The sequence below is a fragment of the Elephas maximus genome, chromosome 2 (genome assembly GCF_024166365.1).
Source record: "Elephas maximus indicus isolate mEleMax1 chromosome 2, mEleMax1 primary haplotype, whole genome shotgun sequence".
NCBI classification, from domain to species: Eukaryota; Metazoa; Chordata; class Mammalia; order Proboscidea; family Elephantidae; genus Elephas; species Elephas maximus.
Window position 1 is genome coordinate 67,074,882 of NC_064820.1, and position 25,406 is coordinate 67,100,287.

The 25,406-nt window shown below is 35.4% G+C and overlaps 1 protein-coding gene across 2 annotated transcripts in view; it reads left to right on the forward strand.

Annotated features, from left to right (window-relative positions):
• The window catches only part of IPO11 (importin 11), a 244,644-nt gene that overhangs the window by 118,755 nt on the left and 100,483 nt on the right, over positions 1-25,406 (forward strand). For both annotated transcript variants that reach the window (XM_049864207.1, XM_049864214.1), the window contains exons 21-24: positions 4,519-4,634; positions 13,342-13,418; positions 16,918-16,997; positions 17,379-17,459. In XM_049864207.1, coding sequence (XP_049720164.1) covers positions 4,519-4,634; positions 13,342-13,418; positions 16,918-16,997; positions 17,379-17,459 — 354 coding nt within the window. The remainder of the gene's footprint in view (positions 1-4,518; positions 4,635-13,341; positions 13,419-16,917; positions 16,998-17,378; positions 17,460-25,406) is intronic.

Here is a 25,406-nt window from a genome sequence, read left to right on the forward strand (position 1 = left end):
CCCAGGAGTCCTTTTCCTTTTCTTGCATGGATTCAGCTTAGGCATCCAGGTAGTTGGTCACCAAGTATGTGGTGCACAGTCTCACCTATACTCCTAGACAGACAATTGTGATTGGTGTAGGCATAGGTATCTGGTTGCAGTAGGGGGTCATGCACTGAGCAAGGCAGGAGGCTGACAAGCTGCCTCTGAGTGTCTGGAAGGAAAGCATGTCCCTGTTACCTAGAGTGTGTAGGAGGGTGGGTTTTGTGGCCAGAATGGGCACCCAGTGGTATTGGCTGTAAGGAATGGGAGGCACCAGTTATTCTTGGACCTCTGTCATGGGCGGCTAGTGAGTGGGTACAGCCACCAGTTCTTAGGCCCCTGATATGGGTAGGTGAGGACCCTACTTAACAGGCAGAGTGGTGTCAAATGTCACAGACCTGCCACTCCACCATATAGCTGCTACAGTGAAGTTAGGCTTCAGGTACATACCCTGCTGTATTGTGCTAATGAAGGCCTACACTGTTGAAATGGGCCCTCACAGGTCTGTGCAGGGGTGAAAGGCTTTCAGAATCTGTAGACCCCTTATCTCTGTGCCTAGGCAAGAGAGGTGTGCCTGCCCTGAGTTCCCAGCTTAGGGGAGCTGGCAGATTATTTTTTTCCTGTTTGTTAATTTGTTCCCTCTCCAAGGCTGGGCGAATGGTTCAGGGCACTTGACGGGTCCTACTTTCAGCCCATGGGACACAGCAATCACTGAAACCAGCCCAGACTGGTTCAGAGCGAGGAGGGAGCAGATAAATGGGAGAGCAATTTTTCCCGAAGGGGTGCTTTTTAATCTGCATGGTAGGTTAGACGCATGTACTTATCTTTCACCAGTTGTACGCTGCTTTTCACTGGTTTTGCGGCTTGAGTGGACTCTCCGCCGCTCGGTCTCTCCCGATGTGGAAAACTCGTCATGAGCGCCACTGCTTGCCTCACTGCTGGCACCAGCAGATCCGGCCTTCAGGGTGCTGGTTCCTGCCGGGTCAGGTCTGGCAACTCCTTGCAGATTCTGGATCATCTCTCCCTCACCCTCCCGCTCAGTCCGATTCTTCAACTTTGCCTTTGATGTTCAGGGTTCCTAGATTGTTATATATAATAGATTCACTTGTTTTTTCGAGTCTTTGTTTTAAGAGGGACCACAGGAAGCATCTGCCTACTTTGCAATCTTGGCCCTGCTCTATCTCCTTTTATTTTTAACACTTTTCTTCTAGCCTTCCACTTTTCAAAATATGTGATGGCACAGTTCCTGAATCTTTTGGAGGTTCTGTGGCATAAATGAGGTTGCTTATTGCCTTCCCCACCCCTGGCTCTGTACTTCTGTTTTCTGAGACTGCTAAATCATTTACCATTTCCTTTCTAGCTTCCAAATATGAGTTGCTTTTATCTCTTTTTAAACTGTTTTTGTAATTAATAAAAAAAAATCCTTCTAGGTCCTATTAGTAGGTTTAGGGAGAGAACAGTACTAAATTCATACATTCAATCTATGAGCTTTCTCCAGATGCCAATATAGTAATTTCTTATACTGACAGTTGTTTGGTGTTGCTGGAGCATACGGTACAGCTTAGGTGTGGTAGACTCATCAGGAAAGCTAAGAGAACTTCTCTTTTGATGTTCAGAGAAAGGAGTGATATGATAATTTTCACTATACAAAGGTAATCAGGGTACCAATGGGGCCACTAGTTTGGAATGGGGTAAAACTAAGAACATGGAGACTTGTTAAGCGTGAAATTCTGGTGGCGTTTTTAGTGGTTAAGTGCTACAGCTGCTCACCAAAAGGTTGGCAGTTCGAATCCACCAGGCTCTATGGAAGCTCTATGGGGCAGCTCAACTCTGTCTTACAGGGTTGCTATGAGTCGAAATTGACTGAATGGCAACGAGTTTTAACGGGTGTGTTAACCATGAAAGAGATGATGAGGATCTGAATGCCATGGAAAGAAGGGGAAAAATTTGAAAAAATATTACGAAAGTAGAATTAAGGATGCTTTGGATGTGGGGGAAACTCTGGTGGTGTAGTGGTTAAGTGCTACCGCTGCTAACCAAGGGGTCGGCAGTTCAAATCTGCCAGGCGCTCCTTGGAAACTCTACGGGGCAGTTCTCCTCTGTCCTGTAGGGTCGCTGTGAGTCGAAATCGACTTGACGGCACTGGGTTTGGTTTTTTTTTTTGGTTTTGGATGTGGGTTTGAGGAGAAAGAGGATCTAGTAGGTGGCTGTGTAATTTATCACTATATTGATACATGTCACTTGTGTTTGGAAATGGAAGGATAGGAACCGTCTTTTAAGAACAGTGTATTTGTTCAGTAATAGAGTTTAAGATGTCTTTAGTCATGTGGATACATGTCTGGAGTTCATAAGAGATTTGGATGGGAGATACATAATGGGCATCATCAGTGCTTACATGGGACGTGAGACTAGAGCCAAAAATAATGCCCTGAGATAGGCCAGTATTCAGAGAGTGAGATTCCTTTTTTCCTTTCCTTAATTTTTTACTTTAAAAATTATTATAGAGTCACAGGAAGTTGTAAAGACAGTACAGTGAGGTCCCATGTAACTTTTACCCATTTTGTCACAGTGGTACATCTTATGCAATTAAAATATAATTTTTTTCCCCTCCTTAAACATTTCTGTAAGTTTTCTAAATATTTGCTGGGTTTATTTTTGAGCTTTCCTGATAAAGGCTAGTTATATCTCATAGTTGTTTCTGTGAGCCCAAAGAATATTCAGATTAAATTTACTTAAACCACGTAGCTGGAATTGGGCACATTCTTCAAGCCACTAAATTACAAGGTATTGAATCTGTTTAGGCTTTGCCAGCCTTCAGGAGGACATCCTCTAGAAATTTAAGATTTGCTTACCATATTATCTTGTTTGGCTGGTGAAATCTTATTATCTAGTCTTAATGTCAGTAATTGGCAGTGATACTTACGTTCTTTGTCAAGAATGGTATTGCCCTCAAGAGTCTTTGTATGTTTAGCAGTTGGCTTACTTTACTTTTGCTAATGCTAACATATTTTACTTATTGGGATGTACACTAAGTAAGTAGATGCCTTCTAATTTTCTCAGAAAATTTTAAGTCTACGTGATAATTAAAACTAATTTAACTAGTTTTTCTTATTGTTCTTCTTTTTTCTACTGAAGATTGAACTACCTTTTCTATGGAGAGTGAAATTTAACTGAATGTACTACTTTGTTAAATATGGCATTTTTATAATTCTCTTCCTTTGGGAAAAATACTTAGGAAGGTCTTTAATTGATTTTTAGTTATAGAAAGGGCAAAACTCAAGCTATTTAAAGATGAATTTTATGTATTACTACTGAATTGTTTACACCCCATTGATAAAGAGTGAGATTACTTAATATGTATATGTTGCCCAAGGGGGGACTATGTATATGTTTTATGGCATTGTAATTTGCTATAAACTGTATTGACATTTGAATTACTTTTTAAGCGACCAGGTGTTTTTATATAAAAGAGAATTTTGTTCACTTAAAAATCGTTTATAATATACTAGCAAATAGAAACCATTAAACATTTTCATAGTTTATTTGGTTTCCTTTCAGTATTTATCAGATGATAGATATTATTATGGTTTTGAGATTAATTTTTTATCCATGTTACTTTCTTCCAAAATGCTTAGATTATAGTGTGATACGTTAAATGAGACAACATTCATAAGAAAATAATTTGGCAAATTGGAATTTTAGATAAAACTTCCACTTCTTCCTCCAGATTTGTGTTGTTGGTGCATTGTATATATTAATAAAAATCCTTCATTTAATACATGCACTTAATTTTTTTTTTAAAGCATACGGGAAAGTGTATATATTTATATAAAATCTTTCTTTGCCACTTCTCCAACATGCTTTTCCCCTTCCCAAATCTACCTAGTGTTAAGATTTTTTTCTGTTTGCTTCTAGTATTTTTATGTGTATCTACACATTACACATTACAGATATGTGGATATTTTAACAAATTCTTTGACATATGGAATTGTGATAAACACTTCTGTATGTTTTTGATTTGATTTGTAATTTTTTTTTTCTTCCATGCTTAATTCTTTGCCATGGCTGCTCAGAATTCTAGAATATGAATGTGCCATAATTTAATTATCCTACTGGTAAACTTTTAGGCTGAGTTCATTTTAAATTAGTTATTTAGGTGAGATAGTTCATAGATTTTAAAATATGAATGTTAATACCTCTTCAGGAGACAGAAAGGAGAAAATAAATGTTTCTTACGTGGAATCTGTCAAAACTAACAAATGTGTGGAACATTGGCATATATTCTTTTATTGCCATTAGGTAGTCTAATAGTATTTTTTTGTTACTTGCTTTCCAGTTGTAACTTTGTTTTAGTGGTCCTTATAATTAGGACCATCCTAAAAAAACCTGATGTATTTTTTATAAATTGGTTTTAAGACTTTTTAAATGATAGGTAATTTTTTGTTGGGGTGGGACCTTAGAGTGTCTTATGTTAAGTTTTATTTATACTTCCTATAGGGATTAGGAGCAGACAGCAAGAACCTGTACCCTTTCCTGCTCCCAGTAATTCAACTGAGTACAGATGTTTCCCAGCCTCCACATGTTTATCTTCTGGAAGATGGTTTAGAATTATGGTAAGAGGAAAAACTTGATACCATGGATCTTTTTTTTTTTTTCCTGGCCTTCTTTATTCTTATGCCAGTAAAGTAAAGGTCATGCAACAGGGTTTTAAAAATTCAGCATTTAAAAACAAAAACAAAATCAATTTCCCCAAATTGGGTAACATACATAGTTCCACCTCTTCTTGGCAACTGTCACTCAGTGTAGGCCTATAATAGGCAAAATTAAACAGGAAATCTCAGTAGGAACTCAGCTACATTTCATTTTTGGGAATTTGGCAAGTAAAATGGGAATCCAATAAATTCTCCAAACTAAAAATTGACTCAAAATTCCCAGTCTGTTCAATGAGATATTTTGGGGGATATTGAGTTATTTCTCATCCTCTTAACTGCCTTATCCACTAAGTGGTGAGATACTATGCCTCAGCCCCAAATATTAGTGCTACTTTTGGCCTTGACTTAATGTTTTGCTGAGTAATAGCATGTAGTGGTAAGAGGTATAAAAGTTGGCTTCTGTGGCTGGTCAGTGCCATAAACCTTTATTGCATGCCTGCTATGTTTAAGGAACTGTACTAGAAAATCCTTTTGCTTTAAAAAACTTACTTTACTGATGGCAACAAGTTTCTCCAGGGGTAATCTTTATTTAATATGTAGTTTATAATACATGAAAGGTTAAAAAAACTCCAAAATTCCAATATTTTTATTGGAATTATAAAAACAAATCACAGAAGTAAACTGTGGGAAAAAAATGAACATTTGTGGTTGTTTCTCTCTCCCTCCTCTATTCCCCTTCCTTCCTCCCATTTTTCTGAATTAACATCTTTGATTTTAAAGAAATTGTCTTTGGAGTAAATTATAAATTAATGATATAAATCAGAATACTGGGGTCCCTGCATGGCACAAATGGTTACATGCTGGACTACTAACCGAAAGGTTGGTGGTTCAGAGTCACCCAAGGTACCTCAGAAGTAAGGTCTGGCAGTCTGCTTCCCAGAGGTCACAGCCTTGAAAACCTGAGGGAGTGCACTTCTGCCTTGCACGCTTGTGGTCATCATGCATTGAAATTGCCTTGATGACAACTAATAACAATAACATTGGAATTCCAGATGAATGATTTTAAAGCATAACTGGGTAGATACTTATTGCTTTATAATTTGAATTTTTCTTATATTTTCTTCTAGGTTATGTTGTTTGAACTTAAAGGGCATGAGCATGTTGTTGAGACCTTTTATATTCATATATTTATATTTGTACAAGGATGGATTACTCTAGATTAGGGGTTGGCAAATTTTTTTTGTAAAGGTCTAAATAGTAAATAGGCTTTCTAGATCTTTCCTTCTCTGTCCAACTACTCATTTCGGCTGTTGTCCCACCAAAGCAACCAAAGAAAATATAAAGAGTGGGCATGGCTGTGTTCTTCTTTTACAGAAATAGGCTGTTGGCTGTATTTGACCTACAGGTTGTAGTTTGACAACGTTTGCTTTAGAGTACGTATTATAGAGTACATATTAGAATATTTGTCTCTAGCACGTAAGTACTTCGTTAGAAGCATATAGATACAAGATAATGTTGAATATTAGGAAAAATACAAAATATTAATTACAATAAAGAGACAAACTTGGGTACTTTGTTGATTTGAACCACAAAATTACTTATCAGTATTTCCTTTGCCGTCGATTCCAGCTCACAGCAACCATATAGGGCGGAGTAGAACTGCCCCATAGGGTTTCCAAGGCTGTAATCTTTACGGAAGCAGACTGCCACATCTTTCTCCCAAAGAGCAGCTGGTGGGATCAAACTGTCAGCCTTTCGGTTAGCAGCTGAGTGCTTAACCACTGTGTCACCAGGGCTCCTTTACCAATATTACAGACCTGATATACTGTTTTTATTATATGACTATAAATTTTTAAAGGATAACAGAAACATGTAATAATAACAGTGCATTTCCTTTTACAGTAATTAATTTTTTCCTAGCCTTTATTTGTATGTAAAACAAAGTAGCATTTTATATAATATGTAAAAACAAAATTTATTTATTAATTTACTAAATTAATACAGATTTCATGTATTTTTCTTAGTGACTTAGAGCTCTTATTCGGAATAAGATAAAAGTGCCAATTCCAAGGTTATCACAATGTTAGCTTTGTGATTTGAATAAGTTAATAATCTTCAGTGAGCCTGGGTTTCTAAGGTGTTTAGTGCTTTGTATATGGCATTTAAGGTCTGGGAATGGATGAGATTGCACAAGAAGGGAAGGATAGATAGAGACCATTCTGTCCAAGGCGGAATCCTGATGCACTTAAAACATTTTGAGGTCACTGGAGGTGCCATCAAAGAAGACAGATAAGGGCTGTCTGTCTACTGATACAGGAGGAAAGCCAAGCCAAGAGGAGAATGTTTCTTAAAAGAAGGAATGGTGGGCTATGTCAAATCCTGCTGATTGGCCTAGTAAGAGAAGTGAATTTGGTCTCACGGACATGATGGGAGTTTGAATGGCATGGTAAGAACAGAAGTTAGAATTGGAGTAGACTAAAGAATGAAGTGTAGCTATTTAAGGACTGAGAGCATTGACAGCTTGTTTGAGAACTTTGTCTATGAAGAAGGCATGGAAATGGGGCAGCAGTTCGCTGGTGTGGGGAATGGGAGGTCAGGAGCAATGATGCTGGAGAGAAGTGGTATAGCTGAGGTAGGTAATCAGGGATGGTGTTCAGAGCTCAAGTGGAGGGGTTGATATTTGGCGGCAGCAGGGACACTTCATTATAACTGGAGGCAGGAAGGTGAATTTCTGTATTTTGTATTGGGTCTAGGTTGGAGGCCTTTAATGGCTTCTATTTGCACAAAGAGAATAGGAAGCACAGTCATCAGCTGAGAATTATGAGCTGGAGTGTACACAGGATATGAGAGGTTTATGAAGAGAGTATAAATAGCCTGGAGAAAAAGAATTTGAACTTATTAGGGATAATTAATGAGTGCCAGTTAATGTTTGTGATCGTGAATATAAAAGCGAAACCCCTCAGATTGGTGATGTTGTTTAATTTTTTTCGTGGCTCTTTTTTACCTCCTTTTTCACCTCACTAGAGTTTCATCAATGTAAATGGTCTTTTCAAAGAACCAGCCTTTGGCTTTGATTCTCTCTCTGTTTGCTTGCTGTCTATTAATTTCTTCTTTTATATTTATTATTACCTCTTTCTGCTTGTTTTAGGTTTGTTTTTTGTCTTTTGACCTACATTCTATAGAATTAGCTCATTAATTTTTAGTCTTCTTTCCTAATATAAACATGCACTATTATAAGTTACTTTTATTTTTAGACAGAATTTGAACAAAAGACTTCAGATAAACAGTTTTTGTTTTAGGAGATAAGAGGTAATGGATGCTAGGAAGGAGCTGGCAGTGATAACCATGCACTATTTAATGTAATATGCTCTTCATCATTAAAAATAAAAACAACTGTTTTGATTCCTTTTGCCATATACTAAGAAGTTTATATCATTGTCTTTTTAAAAACTTTTCAGATAAACTTTACATGGTGGGGTGAATTATACTTTTAAGTATTGTAAAATTTTATTTTCTAGCATTTTATCTAATTTATTTTTCTCTGCAGATTAATTAGATTTTTAATTTATATTTTGTGATACTATAGTTTTGTATCAGTTACAGTTGTGTTACCAATTTGTTAGGTTGTGTTCTTATTTTCTTTGTACTGGAATGGTTGGTTTCTGTAATATGAAAACTATCCTTTGGAACATTTGAAAATTCAGTAATGAAGCCAACTGAAACTGTACCTGTGGTAGTAGGGAGGAGTCAGTTATATTTTGGTAACGTTCCCAAGTTGTTCCTAAGCTTTTAGGTTATGCATATTTTATTTTGGTTTTAATTTTCTCTGTGTATTAATTTTGGTAGCTATTCCCTTAAAATAACTCTTAAATACATTTTTTAGAGTTTTGTCTTTTCATTATTTTTAAAGAATTTACTCTTAGTTTTATTAATTGTGTGTTTTTGTCTTTTCATTAATTTGTGTTTGCTTTTTTTTTGAATTTTTTACTTTCTACATTTAATTATTGGTGGATTTTTCTAAAAGTGTGAAAAAAATGGTTAGTTTCTTACCCTTGTTTTTCTTATTAAGTACTGGAACGTGTAAAGCTGTGAATTTGTCTTGGAGTATAAGTGGCTGTTGTCCATAAGTTTTGATATGTAATATTCTACTTTTTATTTTGGTGCTAGCATTACAAATTTTTAAATGACTTCTTTGACCCAACATTGTTTATTTTTTGCTGGTATAAAAGTATATGACTCAGATCTGGATGTATTGCATTACAGTTGTAACATGTGGCTTGTACAGTTTTTTTTTTTAACGTAATGCAAATTTTAATGACTCATCACAGGCTCCATTTTTGTAACATATCCATATAGAATAGTAATGATGTTGTCTTTGTTTCAAGATAGATGTTCACATTTATTCCTTCTGTTTTCAGTTGTATAGTTCACATTGTCATTTTGTTATTTCATCATGACACTTGTTTATTAAAATCTCTGACTTAGTTTTCTTTGTGTCCTTGTCCCTTTTTTATTTCTAATGGCCTTTGATCTGTACATTTAAAAAAATATTATTTACTCTGGAAAATTTTGATACTTTTCTATATTGTTAAAATATTCAATAAATAGAATATAACATTTAAAATATTTTCATGAAGCTTCATGTGATGTAATATATGTATGCATTGATTGATTTTGCACCTTTTAATTTTATTGGAAGGAGCCCTGGTGGCACAATTGTGAAGCCCTTGGCTGCTAACCGAAAGGTTGGCAGTTTGAACCCACCAACTGCTTTGCAGGGGAAAGATGTGGCAGCCTGCTCCCAGAAAGGTTACAGTCTTGGCAACCCTATGTAGCAGTTATATTCTGTCATATAGGGTCACTAGGAGTCAGAATTGACTCGACGGCACTTAACAATAACAACACAGTTCTTTTGGATTTAAAGTTTATCATAATACTGACATATTTACTTTGTTTAGATTTAACTATTTTTGTTAAGTAAGTCAAGTCATCGAAGTTAAATGTCTTTTTATATGTTCGTTGCCAATTTGTGTCTCCTCCTCTGTGAAATGCCTGCTTGTTTGTTTTGTCTATTTTTCTCATATTGACTTCTTTTGGATATTATTCCTCTGGCTACCACTCCTTTATTAATTTTATAGATTGCAAACATTTTTTCCCCAGTATATAACTTTTTTGGGAATAAACCAAAAGCAAACCAACCCCAGTGCTGTCGAGTTGATTCCGACTCATAGCGACCCTATAGGACAGAGTAGAACTGCCCCATAGAGTTTCCAGGGAGTGCCTGGCAGATTCGAACCACCAACCCTTTGGTTAGCAGCCATAGCACTTAACCACTACACCACCAAGGTTTCCTTTTTGGGAATATCATTTGAAAAATAGTAGTTATTAACTTCAGTGTAGTCAAATTTATCAATTTTGTTTTAAAATCTTTCTCTAACCTAAAGTCATAGAAAAATTCACCGAATGTCTTGCAAAGTAAAGCCCTACTCTTCTCATGTAACTCCTACTAGACTTAATTTCTGTATATGGTGTGAGGTAGAGGTTCAGTATCTAAACAGCAAAGACTGAGTAGTTCAGCCTTTCCTTACTGATCCTAATAGCCTCTTCTATTATATATGAGAAGGTCTTCTGTTCCGTATACTATATTAAGTATAACAGATTTGTAGTAAGTAAGATAGATCTTGGCTAAAACCAGAGAATACAGCAATGTTTACCTGTGTTTGATTGTCTATGCAAAGGCATTCAACTGTGTGGATCATAACAAATTATGGATAACATTAGGAAGAAGGGGAACTCCAGAAGAGTTAATTGTGCTCATGTGGAGCCTGTACATAGGCCAAGAGGCAGTTGTTCGAACAGAACAAGGGATACTGCCTGGTATAAAATTGGAAAGGTGTACGTCAGGGTTGTATCCTTTCACCGTATGTATTCAATCTGTACGCTGAGCAAATAATCTGAGAAGCTGGACTGGAGGATTGGAGGAAGACTCATTAACAATTTGCAGTATGCAGATGACACAACCTTGCTTGCTGAAAGTGAAGAGGACTTGAAACACTAACTGATGAAGATCAAAGACTACAGCCTTTGAATTACGTCTCAACATAAATAAAACAAAATCCTCCCAGCTGGACCAATAAGCAACACGGTGATAAATGGAGAAAAGATTGAAGTCAAGGATTTCATTTAACTTGGATCTGTAATCAGTGTCCATGGAAACAGCAGTCAAGAAATCAAATGAAGTTTTGCTTTGGGCGAATCTGTTGCAGAAGACCCGTTTAAAGTGTTAAAAAGCAAAGATGTCACTTTGAGGACTAAGGTGCGCCTGACCCAAGCCATGGTATTTTCAGTCACTGCATATGCATTTAAAAGCTGGACAGTGAATAAGGTAGACTGAAGAAGAATTGATGCATTTGAATTATGGTGTTGTCGAAGAATATTGAATATACCACGGACTGCTAGAAGAACAAACAAGTCTGTCTTGGAAGAAGTACAGCCAGAATGCTCCTTAGAAGTGAAGATGGTGAGACTTCACCTCACATACTTTGGACATGCTATCAGGAGGTACCAATCCCTGGAGACATCATATGTCGTAAAGCATAGGGTTGTCAAACAAAAGGGCAAGACCTTCAATGAGGTGGATTGACACAGTGGTTGTAACAACGGACTGAAACATGCAGTGATTGTGAGGATGACACAGGATCAGGCAGTGTTTCGTTCTTTTATATGTAGGGTCGCTGTGAGTTGAACTGACTTGACGGCAGCTAACCACAAAAACACAGGAAGTCTTATTATCTGGTAAAGCAAGTGTATTCCCCACCCTACTGGTTTATACATGCTTTTCTTTTCTTCAGAAATTTTCTGTTTCTTCTTGGCCATTTGTTCTCCGAATCCCTTTAGAATCAACTTGACTAAGTTCCAGGGAAAACCCTCTAGGGATTTGAACTGAAATCACATTCATTTTGTATAACAATTTAGAAAGAATGTACATCTTCATGATGTTGGATTTTTGTGTCTATGCCTGTGGTAATGTCATTTATTTAGATCTTAACTGTTTGTTCTTAGTGTATAGAAATAACTGATCTTAGTTGTTTGTTCTTGGTATATAGAAACTGTTGATTTTTGTATATCAATATACCCTGTAACCTTGCTGAACTCTCTTTTTCAAAATTATTGAGATAATTTATATACAGAGTCTCTCCCTTTCTCTTTCTTTTCTATGTTATATCTTGTGAGAAAGGAATATTTAACTTTTTCTTCCTCTCTCCTTGTACTTTTTATTAATTGACAGATGATTCGAGAGACCCTCTTCATATAACATGAAATAGATGTGACGGTCAACATGGTGATAGAGAGTATTCATTGCTTGCTTCTGTTCTTCAGGAGATTTCTTTCAACATATCACTATGTGTAGTTGCTGTGGGTGTTTCATGTTGTTGTCGTTAGGTGCCATTGAGTCGGCTCTGACTCATGGCGACCCTGTGTACAACAGAACAAAACACTGCCCGGTCCTGCACCATCCTCACAATCGTTGCTGTGTTTGAGCCCATCGATGCAGCCACTGTGTCAGTCCATTTCGTCAAGGGTCTTCCTCTTTTTCAGTGACCCTCTGCTTTGTCAACCATGATGTTCTCCAAGGACTGGTCCCTCCTGATAACATGTTCAAAGTACATGAGTTGAAGTCTCGCCATCTTTGCCTCCAAGGAGCACTCTGGCTGTTTTTCTTCCACGACAGACTTGTTCATTTTTCTGGCAGTCCATGGTATATTCTGTATTCTTCGCCAGCACCATAATTCAAAGGCATCAGTTCTTTGGTTTTCTTAATTCATTGTCCAGCTTTTGTATGCATCCGAAGCGATTAAAAATGTCATGGTTTGGGTCAGGCACACCTTAGTCCTCACAGTGACATCTTTATAGTGGTCTTTTGTAGCAGATTTGCCCAATGCAATTTGATAGATACCCTCTTATCCGATGAAGAAAGTTTCTATTTATGATCTGATAAGAGTTTATATTATAAATGAATGTATTTTTTTAAAGTAGAATTCCCGTTGTTTTGGAGCTAGTGTCACAATCATGGGTTTTTCCCTGTATCTTTTTGGGGGAAATGAGTAGGTAAACTAGCTATGTAATACTGTGATAAACTACAGCCCATATATATTTTTTATGCATTGATTGTTTCACATGGTCACACTGTGAAACATGCTTATAAGTAGCCTTTGTCATACTGTGAAGTTCATATTTATTAAGCACGCCACATAAGTAGTTTTACTAATTAGCCAAATTTTGCAGTAAAGGACATACCAGTGAAATGTGGCAGAAAAATATTTCAGGAAAATCAGAACAATGAAATAATGTTTATCTCTCCTTAATGAATTCATAATAAGCATGCTTTTATCTTTGTTGTTATAGTTTCATTGTTACAGGTATTTTATTTTTGCTATGTGGGCAGCAATAATATTACATACAAAAAAATCTTTTTTTTTTTTGTAGGTAGATTTTTAAATTTTGATGAATTTGGTAATTTTTTTTTCCTAGAAAGACAATTTTTATAATATTCTGTCTTGTCCATTTGTTTTTCTTCCTGCATTTGCAACTATTTTTATATTTGTTATTATGTTAATGGCTTTAATGAGCATGGAAGATGATTTAATCATTTGTTTTTTCTTCGTAGGTTAGTGACATTAGAAAACAGCCCATGTATAACACCGGAGTTACTTCGTATATTTCAGAATATGTCAGCACTTCTTGGTATGTGTTAAAGCAGAAATTTAATGATATTTTTGAATGTAGCTATAATTTTGGGGCTTTATAAGTGACTTTCAATTACAGCTTCTGTTTTTTTTTATTAAAGTCCGTGATTTTGATTTAAAAAATAAAGTCTAAATGTATTACAATGATTTCTAGATTTTTCTATAAAATTTTTAGTATCAATTTTGCTTATTAAAGAAAACGGTTGCTATCTGATCGATTCTGACTCATGACGACCCAGCATGTGTCAAGAGTAGAGCTGTGCTGTGTAGGGTTTTCAGTGGCTGATTTTGGGGAAGTAAATCACCAGGCATCTGGGTGGACTTGAATTTCCGACCTTTTGGTTGGCAGCCAAACATGTTAACTGTTTGCACCACCCAGGGACCAGGGACCCCTACTTATTAAAGAGTAAACACCAAATTTCATTACCTTGTGGGAAATTTTGTAATAAAAATAAAAAAACGTTCTTGGGAAACTAACTATAAATTAAACTTGAACACTGCCTGGTAAAATTTCTGTGTATGATGGCAGTTCTGTCAATTATTTAGAAGACTGTAGTGAAACTGCTTCTGTATGCCATAATTTTATCCAGCTTCCTTTACAGAGTGATTTTACAAGCGATTATTCATAAATGAGCTTTGTACCTATTTCTCTGATTCAGCTAAGGAACCACCACGATAAAGGTTATTATATATTAGGAAATCAAATTTATTGTTGAAGTATTAGTTACATACAGACTGTAAAATCATGAAGTTTCATGTTTTCTAAGCAACAGTTTTGGCATATGCAACCTGGAAACTAGGCTCTGTGTCAGTGGTCTCTTAGTCTCTCAGCCTTCCTGGATGAGATCTACTTAAATTAGTTTTGCCAATCTGAACATGTATTCTGACAATAATTAATAATAGAAAGGCAATACTTTTCTATTACTTATCAGCCTCCATTCACAAATGTGTAATTATTTTTGAATTTCTCTTTATAATATCCTGTTTATGTTATTATTGTTTTGTGTGGGCGCTTACACTATAGGTTCACACCTAAAATTCTGCCTTCTTTTATTGTTTATAATATGTATTGCAAAAACAATTTTTTTCCATTCAGAGTCTTCATTCTTCAAGACTCATCCATGAAGCATCTCTAATTCCTTCATTAGAACTTTGGGCATACTAATATTGTCATGAGAAAGCACTTAGGCAGGAAAACACTAGGAAAAAAGTCATAATTATTATGGCAATATTTAAAGACTTTTGTCTGCAAAATTATTGTGATAAATTTTATTAGAGGCAGGAATATTACTGAGGTTTAATGATGTACCAGGAAAGTAGACTCACACTTTGAAAATATCAGTAAATGTGGACTAAAACACAGTTTCAACTGATAAAAAAAATTTTCCTCTCCTCATTTGTTGGATGACCATGGTGGCTGGATTATGTCCCTCACATTTTCTCTGAGTTTTTCTCTTCTTCTGCTCCATTCCTCAGAATCAGGTGAGATCTCAAATAATACCAAAATAACCATTTGTTTTCCCATAAAGAGACATTTGTTATTTATCATCTAGCATCTCCATGAAAGGGAACAATTCCAAAGATAAAGTCAGTGGCAATAGGCCAGTCACTTAACAGCACTCTTCTAGGAAAAGTAAATTTTGTCTCTTTCAGTCATCATAAAGAGAATAGATAACATCTTCCCTTTCCTTTATTCTCTAGTGAAGGCCTTGCTAGTTCTGTTCTTCCTAACTTGCAGACCACATATAGGTCATACTGGGTAATCCATAATACTTCTTTATACTTCACACAGGAATGGAAATCTCAAGCCTGACCCGTTATCAACTATGTCTTATAAAGAAAACCAGCCACTGTCATGTATGTGTGATTCCACACAGTGGCCTCACTTCACCTTTGTATTCCACCCCAAATTCAGCATGCCTTTTTGCCTCTATAATGTGAAATTCCCATAGGGTTATGGAAAGGGGGTTTAGGAACCAGAAGGAAGAGATTTAAGCAAACAAGAAAGTATATAACTAACTTTAGTATAACCTTAAGACACTATTGCCAATTTTGTTAAGTGCTCAAGTACAGCTTTTTTTTTGTTTTAGATAGTATTTTATTGTGTTTTCAGTGAAAGTTTACACAGTAAGTTAGGTTCCCGTTTAACAATTACTACACATATTATTTAGAGACATTGGTTACATTTTTCACAGTGTTTTAACATTCTCATTAATTCCATTGTTGATGTTTTGCTTCCTGTAATCTAGTTTTCCCTGTCCCTGTACCCTTTCATTTGTGCTTTAATTATTGATGGAAAGCTTTTTAGTTGATGTGTAGTCCTTATCAAATCAATATTCAGTCAGCTGTTATGTGTTTAGAATATCTGGCACATTGTAAGCACTGTTGAAGTGTTTTGCTATTATGTTTGTTACTGCTATGGCTACTCCTACTGTTAACATTACTAGTATTTTAAAAGAAAAAGTACCCAATGACTGACTCCGTAGGATTTGTTACTTGAGTGAAGTATTAATGAAATTTCAACACTGTGATGATGAATACGTGATTTAAACTAATTTTCAAAGCTTTTTAAAATTGTGTGTTTTATAAATAGTATCAATGAGTAGTGATATGGATGCAGTTTGCATCTGAAGAACATGTTTTCTCACTTCTTTATGTTACGAGTTAAGCAAGAACCAGCAGACTAAGCCAGTATTTTGCCAGGGGGAATTTTTTTTTTTTTTTTAAAGTCTGTCTTATTGCATGTATATAGAATTTCTTAAAATATTACCAATAAAGAATTTATACATATATGATTTTTGGGATCATCTTTTGATCTGGGTAGTAATGAATATACAGTCTATATTCTGTTGTATTATACTGTTATATGTAATAAGACATGTAAAATAGCATTGCATGAGCATTTGCTCATATTCCAAATGGTTTTCACTTTGTACCTGAAAAGAATTCCTACTCGTATGTTATTGTGGTGATTACATTTTTAAGACCATTATTACTAGTATTTTTTTTATGTGCAAGTTTTTATAAGGGAGCCGATTTGAAGAACAAAGTCTGAGGATTGAGAATATCTAAACAAAATATAATTGGGGGGCATGTAATAGGAAATCTTTTCATAAGTAGGGTAGCATATTCCATGTCAGCACAGTAGACACTCAGTAAATGCTCACTGAGTTAACCCCTTTAACCAGCACCAAAAATTTAAAATGAAATGAAAAGTTGTATCACATAGTTATCTAGTTCTTTTCTGAAAGCACCAAAAAAGGATCTTGATGTTCTTTTCTAAGTTTTCTAACTAGTGGGAAGTAGTTAGAATAGCATTGCTATCATTTAATGCCAGGTTTTAGACAGATACATGTACTACTCATTTAAATAGCACTCAGAAAATATTTGTAAAAAAGGTATATTACTTAATTTTAGAATTAAATCACTTCTTTTAAACTAATTTTAAGCAATGAGTTAATTTGCCCATTTTATTTTTTAATTTTTTATTTTGGCAGAACTAAGTTCAGAAAATCTCAGAACATGCTTTAAGATCATCAATGGTTATATCTTTTTGTCATCAACAGAATTTTTACAGGTATGTTGTAGTAGTTTTTGCATTATTTTGATTGTTTTCCCTTTGAAATCAGGGTATACGTTTTCAAAATTTAAGATTTGTGTGTTACTTTAAGGGGGAAAAAAAAACTTTGATCCACTAGAAGACAGATGTAATGCAGTTCTATAAGTCATGTTGTTTAACACAGAAAATACGTAAATAAGTATATCCTTAGGTTCCTATAAAAATCAATGTAGTAGTGAACTTTGTGTACACTAAAATAGTGTAATTTTGAATTTGAATCTTTATATGCTTAGTCTATAATTTTCAAATAGATTATAATGAGTTTCAAATTGGATTTTGTGCCTTTTTGATATTGCACATATATTCATATGTATAATTGGCTTTTTGATTGAATTTCAGACATATGCACTAGGTCTCTGTCAGTCCTTTTGTGAGCTGTTAAAGGAAATTACTACAGAAGGTCAAGTTCAAGTGCTCAAGGTATTGTCTTTTAAAACGAATATCATTGTAAGTTTTATCTTTGCTTTTTATGAAATTATACCTTCATTTGGGTTTGGATGATTGGTAAGAAGGAGAAGAGTTGATATAGTTTTGGACAGGAAATTTTATTTTAACAGTATTCAGTTGTACACTGCTTCTGGGAGGGCACTGGTGGTTCAGTGGGAGAATTCTCACCTTGCACTGGGAAGATCTGGGCTCTGTTTCTGGCCAGTGCACCTCAAGTACAGCCACCACACGTGTTTCAGTGGAGACTTGTCTGCTGCTGTGTTGCTAAACGGGTGTCAGTGGAGCTTCCAGATTAAGATGGACTAGGAAGAAAGGCCTGGCGATCTACTTCGGAAAATCAGCCAGTGAAAACCCTGTGGTTCACAATGGTCTGATCCACAGTAGGGCAGGACTGGGCAGCATTTTGTTCCATTGTGTGTGTGGTCGCCATAAGTCGGGGGCAACTTAATGGTAGCCAACAACAACAAACCCTTTGCAAATGGGAGGTAGAGAAGACAGTAAGAGGAATTTACGCTTTGTACTTAATTCTGGCTGAAGGAAGGAAAAACTGATTGGTCATGTGGAAATGAAAGAAACTTGGAAGAAAATTGGCATGTAATTTTGATATTTTCATTATTGATTTGTCAGTTTGTGTTTTTTGATCTTTTTCTTCTGCTAGACTATACTGTCTTCCATTATCCAAGGTTCAGTAAATATGCCCCCTATTTTCTCTGAATACGTAGTAAGTGAGTTGGAAGGGTGGGAGGTTCATAATTCTTATTGTTAAGGATTATGCAGCAATAATCACTGTATCCATTAGGAATACCATCTCAAGCACCTAGAATGTTACTGTCTTCTGTCCTGTGTATTCAAGAGTGTACATCCAAGTAGAGGGTACAGGAGTTGCCCTGACAAAATGTTAGGGGTATTCTAGAAAAAGCTTTAACATTCTTTTAAAAACTCTTTGTTAGTTGCCCAAATGTCTTATCACTTGCATACAGTTTGCCTCCACAGTACCTGGTGTGTAGTAGACACTTGAGTGTTTATTGAATAAACGAAAGTAAATGAATATATGGATGCCTATGTGAATGAATAGAAGTTTTTCTAAACAGGCATTCAGCAGACTAGATTTAAAAATGTAGATCCTACATTTTTTAATTATAATTTTTAAAATATATTCATGTGATATAAGTCATTTACATAAAACTCTAGAGATCATCTAAATGTATATACAGCTTAAGCTGATCTGATAAAAATTTCTAATTTAACCTTGGGTATCTTCAAAATACAAGCATTGATACTTTGTGTCTATGAAGGAAGCTTGGGGAAAGGAAGAGGTTCCCGCTATGTATTCCTTACAAAGTTGAACATATGTTCAAATTTTAAAAATCATGTAAACTGTTTAACCTTTCCAGTAGTAGTAACCACCACTCGTTAGAGCACTTCCAATAAAAAGAGGCTCTGACAAGCTTAGCGATCAAGTATACTTTAGGGAGATCAGTATAGAAAGTCATTGTAAAAGTTGTGCTGCTCAGAAGTTTGCCCACAGTGCATATTAAACTTGAATTTGTTCATTCATGTACTGAATTCCTACTCTGGGTAAAGCACTGTGCTAGTTGCTTAGCAGAGGATGAGACTTTTAGAAACAAAATATAAAAAATCATGGACTGCTATTTTAGGTTCTCAGTAGTTCAGAATACAAGGCGCTTGAAAAAACAACAGCATTGTAAGGCAGTGATCTCAATTATAGCCCAATTTCTAGTAATTATATCTGGGTAGCCTTGGGAATTTAAACATTTTATGCTTCAGTTTTCTCACTTTATAACAAGTGAGGTTTGGAATAAATGGATACAAAAACAGTCTTTCAGCCCTTAAATTGTATAATTCTTGGGGCAGATAATGTACGACTAGTGCAAATAATGTGTGTTACAGAAATTAGGAGGAGTGGTGGTCATTTCTGATCGGAATATTTAGACAAGATTTCATGGACTTCATCATTTGAAGTCCCCTGGAAATGGGAGATAGTGTTCTTCATGGGAGAGGCAGTGATAAATTCCAGTTGCTCCTGTGCATTGGTTTATACACCCAGCTATGCTACTTACATAGTTCTTGAATATTCTTTGGACTTCAGTTTCCTCATCTGTTATGTAAGGAATTGTGCTAAATTATTTTTAATGATATGTAATTGTGCATTATCTGAAATGCTATGTGTTAAACTATAATCCATATATTCTAAGTGATTAATAAAGGGGGTTGTTGCTCACATTGAAAACTTCTTGGACCAAATTTGAATTGAAAGCTTTTTTTTTTTTTTTTGCTTTTGTGCAACATTATTAGTGAAGTAATTGTTGAAAGAGTCCTTGTTCTGAATTACTCGAAGTGGGCATTCTGTAATTTTCTTCATACAAGAAGCAAGGTTTTAGAATGTGTCCTAAGGAGAATAGTGTTCAGTTCTTCTTAGTATTTGTTTTCAATTCTGTGCTTGTGAAATAATTAGAGGCAGAATAGTGTAGTGGGTAAGACTGTAGACTGAAGGCAGACTGCTAGAGTTAGAGTATTGGCTCTCTACTTCATAGGTATGTTACTGGACAAGATATTTTACTTCTCTGTTCCTCACTTTCCGTCTGTAAAATGGGGGTGATGATACCTTCATTTATTTTCTAGGGTTGATAGGAAGATTACGTGAGCTTATATATATAAAGCACTAAAAACAATGCCTAGCATGTAATAAGCTAATGTAAGTGTTGCTATTTTTATCTAATTATATAATTTCCCTTTGGGGGAAAACAGTATTACTTGTTAGACTCAAATGATTAATTTGGTTACTAACACCTTAGTATAGAAAAACAAAACAAACCAAATTGTTCTACCTCATTATTTTGACCATTTTCTCGAACGAAATGTTTATTTAAAATGAAGAATGTTGTTAGGTGCTGTTGAGTCGGTTCCAACTCATAGTGACCCTGTTTACAACACATCAAAATACTGCCCAGTCCTTTGCCATCGTCACAGTCTTTGTTATGTCTGAGCCCATTGTTGCAGCCACCGTGTCAATCCATTTCATTGAGAGTCTTCCTCTTTTTCGCTGACTGTCTACTTTACCAAGCATAGTGTCCTCCTCCAGGGACTGTCCTTCCTGAAAACATGTCCAAATCACTTGAGACAAAATCTCTCCATCCTTACTTTTAAGCAGCATTCTGGCTGTACTTCTTCCAAGTCAGATTTGTTCCTTCCTCTGGCAGTCCATGGTATAGTCAGTATTTCTCACCAACACCATAATTCAAAGGCATCAGTTGTGCTTGGTCTTCCTTACTTATTGTCCAGCTTTTGCATGCATAGGAGGCAATTGAAAACACCATGGCTTGGGTCATAAAGAACGCGTAAGTTAAGCTTACTTTTAAAAAACAGATGATTTACACACTGATGAAGCTTTACTCCTTATCAAAAACCTGCGTATGTCTGCAGGTTCCTTAAAAATAATTGTATTGATTCTTCTTCTCAGGATCACACAATTATTGAAAAATTTTTTATTGTGGAAAATTCTAAACTTGCATACTGTATACCACTACCCTTATTATAATTTTACTTGAAAGAAAATCTTTCCTTCCCCTTTTTCCCTTGAAATGGAAAAAAGTGATGTCATTATTTCTCCATTGGTTGTATTTTTTGTTGAATGATTCACCACAAATTAATCATCAACCAAATATATTTTAAGTATTTATAACACTTAACACAAGCTACAGATTAAACAATTTCTGTGCAAGTATGCCAGCAGTAGGTCATTAGCAGGGTACATATACTTGAATTAAAAACTGGCGATCTGATAATGTTTAAGACTTTTTTTTGTAATAACATTGCTGTAGCTATGACTGTACATTTGATTTGAGGTACCAGGAGCTGGATTTTATTATTTAATAAATGGATGTCAAATACTAAGAATATACTAGATATCATGAATAAATTATTTGTTTTTATATAAGGAATATTTTAGGACTGTAATACTTGTATGCCATTACTTGAAGGCTGAGAGAACACTCAAAACTTTTGGTGTTGTCCTATTCTCAGAGTTCTGGTATAAATGTAATTACAGTTTTTAATATTAGATCATTGTTTTTAGTTTTTAAATACTGCTCAGATAGTGTTTCTTTATTATGCTGTGTAACATTTTTAATATATTTTTGAGTAAATGTTACTGTTATACCAATTTCTGGCAGTATGTGGAAGTTACCTTCTTTGTTCTTTGAAGCAGAAAATTACAATGTTATAAAAATTGAATGGAGAGACCAGTATGCCTGTTGTAGGATCAGATGGTTTAGACTTTTGTTGTACTCTGTGACTCTGAACAAGTTATCTAGATGAATACAATTATAATCTAAAAATATGCACATTTCAATTTTTTGTATTTCTTTAATTTAGAATTTGTTGATACGTATTATACACTACTTTAAGTTTTGAAATTCTCTTTTCTGTTAAAAACAGTCATATCAAACAGTATAGAGCCAAATTTCTTTCATTCGCTGTAATAAGACTTATTTAAGATGGCACAAATATCTTTAAGATATAATTTATATTCTGTAATATTAGAAATAGCTGATCCTTTGCATTGCCGTGTGCTACATGAAGAGCTTAGATGGCAGAGTGGTTAAGCGCTGAGCTGCTAACTGAAAGGTCAGCAGTTTGAACCCACTAACCTCTCCACAGGAGGCTATGGGAGAAAGATGTGGCAGTCTGCTTCCTTAAAGATTTATAGCCTTGGACACTCTGTGGGGCAGTTCTGCCCTGTCCTATAGGGTTGTTATGAGTCAGAATCGATCCGACGGCAGTGGGTTTGGTTTTGGTTTGGTTTACATGCTACGCATGTTTCTAAGCACACAGCATACAGAGTTCATTTAATTCTCATATCAACCTATGATGATAGTAGTTATTTTCCCCACTTTTACAGTTAAGAAATTAAATCACAAAGAGGTAAATAACTTATCTAAGGTCACACACCTTGTCTAAGTGTTGGAGTCTTGATGAAAACCCAGGCATTCTTACTTCAAAGTCTATTTTGACTTCCAGTCTAAGCCTCAGTCAAGAAAATTGTGTTTGAGTGCTTGACACAAACTAAAAGTCTGTGTTTTGGAAGCAGGTTTTAGGAACACAGTCTCTGTAAGTATATGTGGAGGAGAGATGGATTAAAACTAAAGTACAAAAGCTTTATTTGTAATAGCAAAGTGCTGACAAAAAAATAATCAGCAATAGGTGATTGAATGAATAGCTGTACCACAGCTTATTGAGCCATTCAGTAGAGTACCATGCAGCTTTAAAAAGAAGTGAAAAAGATCTCTGCATACAGGTTTAGAGTAATTTCTAGAATATTAGCAAATAGAACAGTCTACAGATTGCTTCTGTTCAAAGAGTGGGAAAAAAGATAACAATGGAAAAACAAACCAGTTTAATAAAGGTGGTTATCTAGGGAAAATACGGAGAGAGGATGGAAGCTAGATCTTTCAGGATGTATATTGTTTCATATTTCTTTACTTTGGAGACATGATTAAAGAAGTATGTAATTTTTTTACGTGATTAAAAAAGTATATACAACATGCCTCTTTCCTTCAAGTGTATTGATAAACTCAATGTAGATTTGTTTTTGGCAGTGGTATAGGTATTACTAACTTCCTTTTTCACCACTTCCCTTTTGTTGCCTTTATGAGTGTAGTATTTTTTAAGGGTGATTGGTTTAAAATGTAAAGGTAAGAGTTACAGTAACAACAGAAAGTCGAAAATATGAATCAGCGTACATCCTGAAAGGTCCAGCTTCCATCTCCTCTGCCTCTTTGATTTTGAAGACTGTGGATCCTTTACATGATTAAGATAGAAAGTTAACCATATAAATAATCTGCATGTCTCCAAAGTAAAAAACATGAAACAGTGTACATCTGAAGATCTAGCTTCTATCTGCTCTCCCTCTGACTTTGAGGACATTTAGATACCTTACATGATTAAAAAAGAAAGTTAACCTCCATTAAAAAATGCCCCCTTTGACGTGAGACCCAAAGAACTGGATGATGCCAAGCTACCACTACTGAGCCCTTTGAGCAAAGATTCTATAGAAGAATCTTGATCAAAAGGGGAAAAACGCAGAACAGAATTTCAAGTTCTCATGGAATCCAGAATTTCTGGAGCCATGGAGGCTGGATGAATCGCTGAAACTATTGCCCTGAGATAATTGTTAATTTGCATTCATTAGTCTTACTGTTATTTGTATTATTGGTACTGTTATTTTGAAGCTTATGTATATGTAGAAATATATACAGTAGGTAATAAAAAAATATACAGTAGGTAGAAGCAATAAATTAAACTTATTAAGATCTGAGATTTTTCAGTTTAAGAAAAAAAGATGTAAATATAAAATCAAGGAAGTTAAGTAAAAGACTATAATCTTAAATTGGATTTGGGGAATTCATGGTACATACTTTATAGAAAAAAAAAATTATAGCAAAAACTAACTCAAAATGGATCAAAGACCTAAATGTAAAACCTAAAAGTATAAAGATCATGGAAGAAAAATAGAGACAACACTAGGGGCCCTAATATATGGCATAAATAGAATACTAAAGAATACTAAAAATGTACAAGCAGCAGAAGATAAAGTAGATAACTGAGATCTCTTAAAAAATTAAACACTTAGTTTCATCAAAAGACTTGACCAAAAGAATAAGAAGAGAACCTACCAACTGGGAAAAGATTTTTGGCTATGACGTATCCAAAGAGGGTTAATCTCTAAAATTTATAGAAAACTTGAAACACCTCAACAACAAAAAGACAACTCAGTTAAAAATGAGCAAGGGACATGAACAGACACTTTACCAAAGAAGACATTAAGGTGGCTAAAAAACACATGAAGAGATGTTTGTGATCATTAGCTATTTGAGAGATGCAAATCAAAACTACCATGAGATACCATCTGACCTGGCAATAATGGCCTTGATCAAAAAAACAGAAAACAACAAATGCTGGAGAGATTGTGGGCAGATTGGAACTCTTATACACTGCTGTTGGGAATGTAAAATGGTACAATCACTATGGAAAACGGTATGGCACCTCCTTAAAAAGCTAGAAATAGAAATACCCTATGATCCAGCGATCGCATTCCTAGGTATATATCCTAGGGAAATAAGAGCCGTAACAGGAATAGACATATGCACACCCATGCTCATTGCAGCATTACAGACAATAACAAAAAGATGGAACCAATCTAAGTGCCCATCAGCAGGTGAATGGATAAAGAAACTGGTGCATGCACGCAGTGGGATACTACACGGTTACAAAGGATGATGATGAATTTGCAAAGCATCTCACAACATGGATGAATCTGGGGGACGTTATGCTGATCAGTGTTTGGTAGGATTTTGATCATCATGGAAGAACCTTCAGTGTGGAATTAGTCATAATTTGAACTCTGTGACTTTTAAGTCATCACTAGAGTGTCTTCCTATTTTTAATCTTGTCTTTGGATGTTCCTTTCACTTTTTGCTCAAAATTAGAGAATGTTGTTAGCCATGGGCGCTACTTGCTTACCTTGGGAATGTCTTAAAATGTGTGGAGGTGTTTTTGTTGTCATAGTGTTTGGATCAGGCTGGCACATAATAAGCAGAGATTGGAGAGGTAAAAAGCCGTTCTATGCATAGAACGGTGTGTCCTGCTTTAGAATGCTAATATCAGCCTTGATAAAGGCTACTGGAAGCCATAAAAGAAACCTGGCTCTGCCTTGAGACTACTGTTCCCTGCAGTCCTCTCAAACGGTGTCTGTTTTCTCTTCCACCCCTTGACCAGTGGGGCTGGAAGAGTGGTAGATATTCTTGGTTCTCTTTGCTGATTCCTGGCCACTGACTTCCTCTTTCTCTAAAAAATAATAAACAAAAATAAACCAACAAAAAATCCCACCCGACGCTACCT